The 11,194-nt window shown below is 43.7% G+C and overlaps 1 protein-coding gene across 4 annotated transcripts in view; it reads left to right on the plus strand.

Annotated features, from left to right (window-relative positions):
- NHEJ1 (non-homologous end joining factor 1) overlaps positions 1 to 11,194 on the plus strand; it is a 95,511-nt gene that overhangs the window by 14,976 nt on the left and 69,341 nt on the right. For all 4 annotated transcript variants that reach the window (XM_032278150.1, XM_032278151.1, XM_032278148.1 and 1 more), the window contains exon 5: positions 148 to 206. In XM_032278150.1, coding sequence (XP_032134041.1) covers positions 148 to 206 — 59 coding nt within the window. The remainder of the gene's footprint in view (positions 1 to 147; positions 207 to 11,194) is intronic.

The raw sequence follows: 11,194 nt of genomic DNA on the forward strand, positions 1-11,194 counted from the left end.
CTCAGCCCTTCTTCTCCCACTGGACTAGGTGTCTCTGCATGATGCATCTTCCTCCTGTTTCCTAAGAAGCCCTGTTCTGTTCCCTTTCCATCAGGTCAGAAGCTCATCCTAATGACTCATGTTTCTTTTCTCTGTTCCTTATTACAGATCGATTGAAGACAGAACCATTTGAAGAAAACTCCTTCTTGGAACAATTTATGGTAGAGGTAAGGTATTTGTTATTTTCTTGTGTGTCTTTGCCATGCTTCCTCCTTCCAGGTGCCTGAGTGGCAACTTGTGTTTTGAGTGTTAGGTGGCTTGTGTGGTTGGAATGCCCTTTGTGTGAAAAAGTTGCTCATAAGGCCGGGCGCGGTGGCTCACGCCTGTAATCCCAGTACTTTGGGAGGCCGAGGCGGGTGGATCACGAGGTCAAGAGATCGAGACCATCCTGGTCAAATGGTGAAACCCCGTCTCTACTAAAAATACAAAAAATCAGCTGGGCATGATGGCACATGCCTGTAATCCCAGCTACTCAGGAGGCTGAGGCAGGAGAATTGCCTGAACCCAGGAGGCGGAGGTTGCGGTGAGCCGAGACCGCACCATTGCACTCCAGCCTGGGTAACAAGAGTGAAACTCCGTCTCAAAAAAAAAAAAAAAAAGAAGAAGTTGCTCATAGAAAGTCTGATAAGGCTTGAGATGAAAAGTGGGAAAGAACGTAAGAGGTGAAAGTGGGCTGATTGATACTTACAGAACATTTCTGTTAAGGTACCAGGGATTTCATTTGGAATTCTCTAGCCTTGGAAATGTTGGTTGACCCGTTGTTAAATTTTTGCTTGCTGGGATCTGGTCACAAGGTCTGGATTGTGGAGCAGAAGGGTAGGCATCATTACTTGTCTAGGCCCTTTTAGCATCTAGCAGGAAAGGAAGGTAAAAAGCTTAGGGCTACCATTTGGGGGCTGTCTTGTGGGCACAGTAGGTTGTGGAAAATCACAGTGTTTATACAAGGAGACTGGCGAAGGAATGAATGGGGAGTAGATAATTGTGGTCTGTCAGAAGCTCCTGCCTAGGTTTCCCTTCTAAGGATTGAGCTCAGCCAAAAGAAACATCTATTAAATGCCAAATAGGGGAAGTATTAATAATAGTGACCTTTGATAATGCCAGTCACTATTGATCTTCTTCCCTCACTCTTCTGGGACTTGTTGGTTGTACAGTTAGTACCTTAGTATTATTGCTCCATTTTCTTTTTCTTTTTTTTTTTTGAGATGGAGTTTCACTTTTTTCACTCTCGTTGCCTAGGCTGGAGTGCAATGGCACAATCTTGGTTCACCGCAACCTCCGCCTCCCAGGTTCAAGCGATTCTCCTGCCTCAGCCTCCCGAGTAGCTGGGATTATAGGTGCCTGCCACCATGCCCAGCTAATTTTGTTTTTTTTGTTTGTTTTTTTTGGTTTTTTTGAGACGGAGTCTTGCTCTGTTGCCCAGGTTGGAGTGCAGTGGCACGATCTCGGCTCACCACAACCTGCCCCTCTCGGGTTCAAGCGATTCTCCTGCCTCAGCATCCTAGTAGCTGGGATTACAGACATGCCACCATGCTCAGCTAATTTTTGTATTTTTAGCAGAGACGGGATTTTACTATTTTGGTCAGGCTGGTCTTGACCAGCTTGCTGACCTCAGGTGATCTGCCTGCCTCAGCCTCCCAAAATGCTGGGATTACAGGCGTGAGCCACTGTGCCAGGCCTATTGCCCCAGTTCCCTGCCTGACCCCCTTAGTTAAATAATGCAAGGCTGGTTCTTGGCTCAGTAGAGAGGTCTCTTCCTGATTTAGCATACCTGTTGAGCTTGACTTCTTAACATTTTTCTCTATGTACTTTATGCTTTAGCTATATGGAATGACTTTTAATTTCCCCAAATGCTGTTTTATCTTATCTTTATATACACATTCTTCCCGTGATCTAGAATGCCCAATGTTGTAGCCTTATCTTACTTGTAAACTTCTATTAATCTCCTAGATGTTAGCTTCACCTTGTTTGGGAGACCTTTCTGTACTCCACTTGTAAAGATTGTTCTTCCCTGCTACTACAGTACCTTGGATTATACCCCTGTTTTACCACTTATAACATTGTAGTATTACTGTTTGTACATCTACAAGACTATGGCTTTCTCTTCAATTCATCTGTGGACTCTGAGGCAAGGACCACGCTGAATGCATTTCTATATCCCCAGCACTGCATATGGTGCCTACAAGTAGTAAGTTTTCAATAAATTGGGATTAATATTTTGATAAATCTATGCTAGGGAGATTTTATAAAAATTATGACAGTGTGGCCTGTGGATACAGTGTTGGTTTATTTTGGCTGGAGTGCAATGGTGTGATCTCAGCTCACTCCAACCTCTGCCTCCTGGGTTCAAGAGATTCTTGTGCCTCAGCCTCCCAAATAGCTGGGATTGCAGGTGTGCGCCACCATGCCCAGCTAATTTTTGTGCTTTTAGTAGAGACATTTTTATCATGTTGGCCAGGCTAGTCTTGAACTGCTGACTACATGTGGTCTGCCTACGTTGGCCTCCCAAAGTGCTGGGATTACAGGTGTGAGCCACTGGACCTGGCTCAGTGTTGCTTATTAGATCTGTATTTGGGGTCTTCAGTTATTCTCTTGGCTCGTTCTGCAGCTTTGGATAAATCACTTCTCATTTGTGAAATTGGAGGCTCATCTCTTTCATACTACGGGGTTGGGAGGAGCCCTGTAGAACTGAATGAGAAAGCATATAGAATTTAGGTACCAGCATAGGAAGAGTAGTAGTGTTTTAGAACCAACTATTTCAAGAATACTGGTCCTGGCCCTGCGTCATGTCTCACGCCTGGAATCCTAGTACTTTAGGAGGCTGAGGTGGGCGAATCACCAGAGGTCAGGAGTTCAAGACCAGCCTGGACAACATGGTAAAACCCTGTCTCTACTAAAATACAAAAATTAGTCAGGCGTGATGGTGGGTTTCTGTAATTCCTGCTACTTAGGAGACTGAGACAGGAGAATCGCTTGAACCTGGGAGACTGTGGTTGCACTGAGCCAAGATTGTGCCACTGTACTCCAGCCTGGGTGGCTGAGTGAGATTGTCTCAAAAAAAAAAAAAAAAGTACCAAAAACTACTGGTCCTGTAGTTTCTGGGTGAATCAACTTCATAAACTTGTAGAATTTTATTATATCTGGAAAGGATTTGGGAGGTAGGTAGTTATAGTTATAGCTTTCCATTTTATAGATGAAGAAGTCGAGCCTCAGAGAGGTTAAGTGACTTGCCTAAGGTCATATAGCTGTAGCTTTATGTTTAGGACTTCCTACATTTCTTGACACACAGTCTAGAATTATCCCTGTTTTGTTTTGCTACTTTAACTGATTGTACACACCAGTTAGGGGAGACATAGGGCTGAGGTAACATGGAATTCTTGTGACCTCTGGAGTCACTGCACTGTCCTCAGAATGTCCTGCATAGCTGCTAGAACTGAAAGGTTTCCTACTGGGGGTGTAGAACTCCTTATGACTGCTGCATCTTTTTAGTTACTCTGCTTGCCCAGGGTCCTACAAACAGGACACAGAAGGGTCATGGGGTCACTCAAGACTGAACTAAAAGGATGTGCCATCAAAATAAGCAACATGGAATAGGAAGATAAACAAACCAGGGAGAGAGCTCTGGATGAAGGCGCAGGGGGGCCAGGGCTGGTGTCAGACGGCCATGCGGTCATTGCCTGGGGTCAGTTTTTTAAATTCTCATTGGGGTTATTACTAGGCAAGAGTCTATAGACAATAAGGCACAGGGGGCAGCAGGCCAGGCCGGTTGTTAGGATACTAAGATTCAGGAAGGTAAGAATTGAACAGGGGTTACTTCTCTCTGTTTGGGCCTTTTGTTTTTCCACTCCCTCTAAGAGCCTCTGATTTCTCAATTCTGGGGAATCTAAGGGGCCAATTAATAGTGGCCTGACTAGAGGGGAAATACTGGCAATATCCACTCGAGTCAAGGCTGGGTGGGGTGCCTCTTGGCATCTTCATGGAGGGCAAGAACCCAATACAGGGCACTTTGTAGGTATGGGTTGAGAGGCATCTTTAGGAATGAAAGAAGAGTCAGAGCATTAGGGACTGTTGTTACATGGCGGGAGGAACTGTACTAAAGAGGAAGTTTAGGATGACTGGGCAGAGCCCACTCTCAGTCTAGTCCACTGGAGGGAGTTCCTTCCCCTGGCCCTGTCCATGCCTCGCTCTCTCCATCTGGTTGCCATCAGGCTGTGTGGCTTCTGGCGGGCTCTTTATTTATTTATCCCAGCGTAATGGGGTAAGGAGGGAGCTGGCCTAAGGCTGGCATTCCAAGGCCATGCCACTGAGCCACAGGCGGTTTGCATGGGTGTGTGAGTCACTGGGGCTGCATGCTGCTCAACCAGACGCGGCCAGGCTCAGGGACAGCAGGCAGCCCAAAATAGAGCCCCGCCCTCTACAGCTGGCAACCTCTGGCTGCTTCCTAGCAGCCCTTGAAACCAAAACCTGGGCAGTTGCGTGAAGTTGGCTTCCTTTGGTAGGGGTCCCTTAGCAGAGATGGACATTCTGCAATTCTCCCCGTCTCTTTCTTCATAGGAGAGTATTCACCATAGCAGTCGTTCTTACTGCTGGATTCTGAATGCCTTATAAAAATCTTAACTAATCTGTACAGTATAATACCTTAGCTAAGAAATTAGGGGGCTATGGTTAACATTGATTTGATTTAGCATCCTAAATGCAGCCATGGTTATTATGTTCTGTCTAGTTGTAGTTACTGTCCTCATCTCCTGTCTGGTTGCAGCTTGATTCTAGAGCAGATACTTTAAGCTATGAAGATAGTCACTGCTGCTCTTATGAAGCTAGTGCTTCTATCACCTGGGGGAAGATGGGCAATGCTTTCACCTGAAAATTGCCATCCTGTTAAGCTTGTTCACAGTTCTACTTGGTTTCCTTCGCTGGCTCTCCATCTTCTGCCTGCCTCTTAAAGGTTAGTGTTTCCCAGGATCAGGTCCCTGATCCTCTCACCCTTCACTTTCCCTGTCTCTGGGTCATCTCATCTAGATCCCCATGTCAACTATTGTCTGTAAGTACATCACTGAATACCAATTTTATATATCCACTGTGTTTTAGGCCCATATTTCTTTCTGCACGTTTGACATTTCCACTTGGATGTCCCACATAAAGCATATCCTAAACATGCCCAAAATGAGTTATCTACTCCCCCAGGCTATTTATCTTGTACTCCTTGTCTTGGGGAATGATGTCTTTATCCATTCAGTTTTCTAAGCTAGAAGTTTCGGGGTCACCCACTTTCTTCTTTGTCCTTACTTTCAAAGCCCAACTTGTTGACTATCTTTTGAATCTGCCTATCTTCTCTATTCCAGCTTCTGTTGTCTGAGGTTAGTCATTTTCTCTCCGCTTTCCCACTCTGGCTTTTTTTTTTTTGAGATCAAGTCTCACTGGTCTCACTGCCTGGGCTGGAGTACAGTGGCGTGATCTCTGCTCACTGCAACCTCTGCCTCCCAGGTTCAAGTGATTCTCATGCCTCAGCCTCCTGAGTAGTTGGGACTATAGGCTTAAGCCACCATGCCTGACTAAGTTTTGTATTTTTAGTAGAGACAGAGTTTCACCATGTTGGCCAGGCTGTTCTTGAACTCCTGACATCAGGTTATCCACCTGCCTTGGCCTTCCAAAGTGTTAAGATTACAGATGTGAGCCACTGTGCCTGGTTTTTCTCTCCCATTTTTGGCTTGACTGTGCAATAGCCTCCTAACTTGTCTCCTGGTCAGTTCTTACTTCCCTGCAGTTGAACTTGTAGTTCTGTCAGAGTGATGTCTTTGAAATAGAAACTTGATTATGACACTTTCTTGCAAAGTCCTTTAGTGGTTCCCAGTTTCCTGCAGGATAAAGTTCAAACTCCTTGCACGCCACACATGATCATTTATGATTTTATCCTCTTGACCTCTTCAGCCTGCTCCTCTGGCATTCCACCATAGCACCTTCAAATACCATCTTGTGGATGAATCCCACATTTATTCTTCAATCTAGATCTTACCCTAAAACTCTAGACTGCCTCTTCAACATTTTCATACAGAAGTCTCAAAGACATCTTAAATTCAACAAGTCCAAAATTGAACTTCCAGTCTTATGCCCAGATTTGTTTTTCCAACAACCCCTTCCCATCTAAATTGATGGAAGCTTCATTCTTTTACTTGCTTGGATGAAAAAACCTTGGAGTCAATCCTAGCTGTGGTCCTCTCACTTCCTACAGCCAGTCCATTAGGAAATCCTGCTGGCTGTATCTTAAAACTGTGCCCATAATCTCACCTCTGCTGCTACCATACTGATTCGAGCCACCATTATCTCCTATGTGCATTATGGCAAAAGCCTCCTTGCTGGTATCCCTGCTGCTACTCCTACCCCCCCAGGCCTATTATCAACAAAGCAATCTTATTAAGTCACAAGGTACATTGTGATATTCTTTTGCTCAAAGCCCTTCCGTGGCTTAACACTTCCTGTACAGAGTGAAATCCAAAGACTTTACGGTGGCCTGTAAAACCCTATATGATCTTACAGGACTCTTTTCCCTTTCTGACCTCATCTCCTACAACTTTCTCCCTCATTCACTCCACTGCAGCCACACTGGCCTCTTGCTGTTTTTCTAACACTCTACGCATGCCCTGACTTTAGGCCTTTACATTGGCTGTTCACTCTGCCTGGGATGTTCTTTCTTCAGATATTTGTGTGGCCACCTCCCTCACTTCCTTTAAGTCTCTGTTAGTTATCCACTGCTGTGTAACAAATTGTCCCAAAATGTAATGGCTTAAAACAACACACATTTATTATCTTGCATGGTTTCTGAGGGTCAGGAATATGGGAGCAGCTTAGTGGGTGTGATTCTGGCTCAGCGTCTCTCATGAAGTTGCAGTCAATATGTCAGCTGGTAATGCAGTCATTGTAAGGTCTGGATAATTCATATCCAAGATTTCTCATGTGGCTATTGGCAAGAGGTGCCATTTCTTGCCACATGGCCTCTCCATAGGGCTGCTCACAGGACCTGGTTTCCTCCAAAGCCAGTGATCTAAGAAACAGAGACCAAGGCCAGGTGCAGTGGCTCATGCCTGTAATCGCAGTACTTTGGGAGGCCAAGGCGGGCAGATCACTTGAGGTCAGGAGTTCAAGACCAGCCTGGCCAGCATGGCAAAACCCCATCCCCCCTGAAAATACAAAAATTAGCTGGGTGTGGTGGCATGCACCTATAATCCCAGCTACTCAGGAAGCTGAGGTGGGAGAATTGCTTGAACTTGGGAGTCAGAGGTTGCAGTGAGCCAAGGTCACACCACTACACTCCAGCCTGGGTGACAGAATGAGACTCTGTCTCAAAGAAAGAAAAAAAGAAAAGAAAAGAAAATGAGAAATGAAACCAAGTCCTTTTATAACATAATTTCGGAAGTTACATTCTATCACTATCTCACTGTATTCTTTTTTATTAGAAATAAGTCACTAAGTCTAGGTCACATTTAAGTGTAGGGTAATTAAACTTCACCTTTTAAGGGGAGCTGTGTCAAAGAACATGTAGATGTATCTACATAGACTGTGTCTGTCTACATGGACTACAACAATGTCTTTGCTCAAATGTTACCTTCCTAACAGAGTCTACCCTGACTACTCATTTAAAGTTGTAAGCTACATTTCTCCCTCTCTGCACCTTAGCATTCCCATTTCACTTTACCATCCTCTACTTTTTATTTTTTCCATAGCATCTAGTTTCCAACATATTGCCATAAATGGCATTATTTTATTATACTTATTGTTTGTGGTTTATCTCCCGTCTGTTAAAATAGAAGCTCAACAAGAGCAAAGATGTGTGTTTTGTGCACCGGTCTATCCCCAGTGCCTAGAACAGTGCCTCCATACATAGTAGGCACTCTATAAATATTTGTTGAATAGATGAGGGAATCATATCTTCTCACTTTTATTTTCCTTGTCTTATGAATAAGCCATCAAATAATTGCCTGTTGGAAAGAAAAAAAAAAAAAAAAAGAAAAAAAAATCACCTGTTGGTAGCCTTAGACGTAGGCGGCCTTACATGTAAATAGATGAGTAGTCTATATTGCCATTCTACTACCTGCCTTATTTTTTTGACATTTATGTTTTCTGAAAGGCAGTCCTAATTTTGGGATGAAGTGTATTGTATCGAGTCTTGTATTATTGAGAAATCCCAGACCTCCCTTTTTTTAGAGCTAGTTAAGAGACTAACACCTCAAAAGTCAAAAGAATAAGTACCGAACAAAATCCTGGAAAGAATATTAGCCATAAAGTCACAAGGGTTCTACTTCTGCAGTTAGAAGGGCTACCCTTTTACCATGTACCTGTTGTTCAATATGTAGAGTAAGCCATAGGATTCAGGACTTTTTTTTAGTGTCCTTGTGGGCATCATAAAGAAGGATAAGTCCAGATGCATGACAGTATGCTTGCTCCTATTGTGTGTGTCAGTTCTCTGACCTAGAAAAACTTGCAGTTAATTCATTCTTTCAGTATTCGGTTGAAGGCATGTGGGCTGTATGAGGTTCTGTGAGCATATAAGTTATGGTAATATTACCATCAAAGAGCTTACAGTGCTGAGCGAATGATAATAAGGGCCATAGCAATGGAGTGATTAGAAAAAGCTTTCTATAAATGGCAGGACTTGAACTGGGCTTTGATTGAAAACTATGTGGAAGGCATTTTAGGTGGGAAGCACATGGGCCGTGAACACAAAATAAGAAAAATAATGGATGAGGATTAGTAGAAAATAAAGTTAGCAAGATAATAACTTGAGGTTAAATTGTGGGGGCCTTAAATGTTGGGCTGGCAGATCAGTGTTTTATTCTGAAAGTGGTTTCCAGCTTTTTTTTTTTCGCTTGTAACACATTTATTTCTCCATTTAATTCAGTTATTAACTGTCATTATGTGCAGTGATTCTCAAGCAGGGACACATCTCCTAGGAAGGAGATGGGGCACATTCTCCTTGCACTTATTAATTACTGTTGCTATTGGGAAGCTATTGAAAGCTTTGACTGGAGAATTGACACATGAAGGTGATCTTTAGGAAGATTAGGCTCTTGGTCATATGCTTATGTGATTCAAAGAATAGCGATGCCATTGATAGATCATGGGTGGGGTCAGTTCAGTCTAATCATGGGCATATAAAGGAATGGTTTTCCTTACTGAAAATATGAATGTACCAGTATTTGAGCTCTGGAATGAAACTCTCCAGGGAGGAAAGTATGGCTATGGCTGTGCATGTTTCTCAACTATATTTTTTCTGAACTTTGCTTTCTCTTTGGGGTTTTTTCACTGTGAATCCTGTAGTAACCAGGGGTCACCACTTCTTCTCTTTTTTTTCATTTGCTCAAGAATGCTTAAAAAGAGCTCTTTCTTTATTTTCCTTTTACAAAGGTTTATAAGGGCTATGGTTTCAAAGGGAAATGTATTAAAATTTTATAAAGTAATTTTAAAAAAAATTGTTAAAATTTTGAGAGAGAACAAAAAGGAAATCAATATAGAAAATACAAATGGGGCTGGTCGCGGTGGCTCAGGTCTGTAATCCCAGCATTTTGTGAGGCTGAGGTGGGCAGATCAGTTGAGGTCAGGAGTTTGAGATCAGCCCGGCCAACATGGTGAAACCCCATCTCCACTAAAAATATAAAAATTAGCCAGATGCGGTGGCAGGCACCTGTAATTCCAGATACTCAGGAGGCTGAGGCAGGAGAAATGCTTGAACCTGGGAGGCGGAGGTTGCAGTGAGCCGAGATCATGCCACTGCACTCCAGCCTGGGCAACAGAGTGAGACTCCATCTCAAAGAAACAAACAGATAAATCAAGAAACCAAGTGGGGCTGATTGCAGTGGCTCATGCCTGTAATCCCAGTACCTTGGGAGGCCGAGGTGGGTGGATCACCTGAGGTCAGGAGTTTGAGACGAGCCTGGCCAACATGGTGAAACTCTGTCTCTACTAGAAATGTAAAAATTAGCTGGGCTTGGTGGCACAGGTCTGTGATCCCAGCTATTTGGGAGGCCGAGGCAGGAGAATTGCTTGAAATGTGGAGGCTGAAGCTGCAGTGAGCCAAGATTGCACCACTGCACTCCAGCCTGGGTGACAAAGCAAGACCTTGTCTCAAAAAAAGAAAGAAAGAAACTAATTGGGAGTACATTATGAGAAAGACACTGTCTCAGAAAAGAAAGAAAGAAAGAATACAAAGGGGGTAAAAATTATCCATTTTGGGTTTCTGACTCTAAGAATCCCAATAGCAAAAGATTTTCCCATATCTCAAGTTCTCTTATCCTAAAAATCTCAAAACCAGATATTACGAAATCAGATATCTACAGGGACCAGTCTATAACATAAACATGCATATCAGGCTGGATAGAAGACAATAGAGAGTTGTAGGGGCCTGTGGAAGACGAAATCATGCCTGCACCTGTGTCTAGACCCAGATAGGCTAGCACGGTTTAACAGACTTTGCTCCAGGGGGCTGTATATCTTACTTTATTCAAAGGAAGTTACCGGCTCTGCCAAAATGAAAACTATTTTTTCCTCTGTTTTGCTCCACCACATCCACCAATTAGTCTCTCATTTGGTTTATTTATTTATTTTTTAATAGAGACAGGATCTTACTATGTTGCTGAGGGCTCGTCTTAAACTCCTGGGCTCAAGCAGTTTGCCTGCCGTGGCCTCCCAAAGTGCTGGGATTACAGGTGTGAGCCACTCTTATTTGCTTTAAATCTCCAGTCTGAGAAATCCATTTGGTTCAGATTTGATTTGTGAGACAGTGATGATTGATGTCTTGCTGCTTTTTTTTTTTTTTTTTTTGAGACAGAGTCTCGCTTTGTCACTAGACGCCAGGCTGAAGTGCAGTAGCGCAATCTTGGCTCACTACAACCTCCGCCTCCCGGGTTCAAGCAATTCTCCTGCCTCAGCCTCCCCAGTCACTGGGATTATAGGCACCTGCCACCATGCCCAGCTGATTTTTTTGTATTTTTAGTAGAGATAAGGTTTCACCATGTTGGCCAGGCTGGTCTCAAACTCCTGACCTGGAGTGATCTGCCTGCCTTGGCCTCCTAAAGTGCTGGGATTACAGGCATGAGCCATAGTGCCTGGCCTCAATGTTATACTTCTGACAAATATCTAGCCCTGTTGGGCCTAAACTGTAAGCTTC

Source organism: Sapajus apella, unplaced genomic scaffold, assembly GCF_009761245.1.
Source record: "Sapajus apella isolate SASKATOON/1434 unplaced genomic scaffold, GSC_monkey_1.0 scaffold10, whole genome shotgun sequence".
Classification (NCBI taxonomy): Eukaryota; Metazoa; Chordata; class Mammalia; order Primates; family Cebidae; genus Sapajus; species Sapajus apella.